The sequence below is a fragment of the Dendrobates tinctorius genome, unplaced genomic scaffold, assembly GCF_039654945.1.
Source record: "Dendrobates tinctorius isolate UK_male_01 unplaced genomic scaffold, ASM3965494v1 ptg000332l, whole genome shotgun sequence".
Taxonomy (NCBI): domain Eukaryota; kingdom Metazoa; phylum Chordata; class Amphibia; order Anura; family Dendrobatidae; genus Dendrobates; species Dendrobates tinctorius.
The window spans coordinates 9,411,348-9,413,101 of NW_027361998.1; the positions used below are offsets into that span (position 1 = coordinate 9,411,348).

Sequence of the window (1,754 nt, forward strand, 5' to 3'; positions counted from 1 at the left end):
CACAATCTTGGAGAGTGGGCATTTCTGATGTACAGCACATGTAACTGACTTCAGCGATTCTCTTGACTTTTAGATAAGACCATGACTGCTGAAGCCAAAGCTTAATTTACGCAGAAATTCAAAATGATTTGTATAAATTTACAGTGATGATTACAAATGCGAATAAAAAACAGATCCAAAAAATAAATCTCAATACATCTCATACTAAAATATGCGCACAACCTAAGCTAAGAAAATTGTGTTCTACTACATCAGTTATAATACTGCAGAGGAAATAAGTCCACAAGATGATCACAGGCCACTTCCAGCAATGATCTTTCCACCATGTAAGTCCCGTCCATCCTTCTAAAGGCTTCTGGAAATAGTTACTGTTTAAAGTAATTTCCAAATCGACTCCCTGACATCTCTGTTATTTAGACTATATATTAGAGGATTCAGCATCGGAGAGACGATGAGATAAAATATAGAGACGTATTTCTCCCGATCTGATGAGTATTCTGACGATGGACCAAAGTACATGAACATCCCAGTGCCAAAGAACAAGGCCACCACCGTAATGTGGGAGGTACATGTCGAAAAGGCTTTGGACCTTCCGGCAGATTTAATCTTCAGCACGGAAGCTATAATACAAATATATGATATAATAATCAGCATAAAGGGCATAAGAAGGGATATGAAACTAATGGAAAATATGAGAATTGCGCTCAGGTGGATGTCTCCGCAGGCAAGCTTCAGGATGGCCAGGAGTTCACACATGAAATGGTTTATGAGGTTTGGATAGCAAAGCTTCATGGGAGTAAACAATGAAGGAATAATGCAAGTCATGAAGCTAAATATCCACACAAAGGCCGTTAAATGGAAGCAAGTGCTCCATCTCATCACGACCGGATAGTGGAGAGGCCGGCAAATTGCCACATATCGGTCATAGGCCATGAGAGCGAGGAGTTGACATTCTGTTCCACCCAAGAATAGCATCCCATACACCTGCATGTAACATAGACTGGCCGAGATGATTCTACTCACAGAAAGGAGGTCCAAAAGTAGCTTAGGGACAACGGATGAAGAATTACCCAAATCCAGAAAAGCTAATATGCAAAGAAAAAAGTACATGGGGTTGTGCAGCCGACGGTTGACCAGAATGATAAACATTATTAGGATGTTTCCAATAAAGGTGATGACATAGACACCAAAGAAGATGAAGAACAGGACAAAGCTAATGGTTGGGTTGTCCGTGAATCCCAATAATACGAACTCTGTGGGGGATGTCAGGTTCTCCATGTCCATCATGTGTATTTAGGGTGATTATGATGATGTAATGCTTGATAAGGATGACGATAAATAGCTGTAATAAGGGCAAACAAATATTGAAGAAGAAAGAGAGAGAGAAAGAAAGAAAGAAAGAAAGAAAGAAAGAAAGAAAGAAAGAAAGAAAGAAAAAAGGGAAAAAAGAGAAAGGATTTAAAGTTGCAGAAAGGGGAAAGTAAAAGTGGAAGAGAAAGAAGAAAGAGAAGATGGGGTGAGAAAGTGGATAAAAACGAAAGGAAAGGTAGATGATGAGAGAAAAAAGAACCAAAAGGAAATTAAAAGAAAATAAGGAAGTAAAGACAGGGAAGAGGTAAAGGGGAAAATAGAGGAAAAGGAAAAGAAAAAGTAGGAAATGATAAATGGATTAGGTAGAAGATGATAAAAAGAAAAGTGGGAGAAAGAGAGAAAAAGAAAAAAACAACAAAAGACTTGATAATGGGGAACTAGAT

At 38.4% G+C, this 1,754-nt stretch overlaps 1 protein-coding gene across 1 annotated transcript; it reads right to left on the minus strand.

The window, feature by feature from the left end:
* Positions 1-372: 372 nt before the first annotated feature.
* On the minus strand, positions 373-1,284 carry LOC141074322 (olfactory receptor 5AP2-like). The gene has a single exon (XM_073561950.1). It carries the CDS (start codon positions 1,282-1,284, stop codon positions 373-375), a length of 912 nt encoding a protein of 303 aa, XP_073418051.1.
* Between the last annotated feature and the right edge of the window lie 470 nt (positions 1,285-1,754).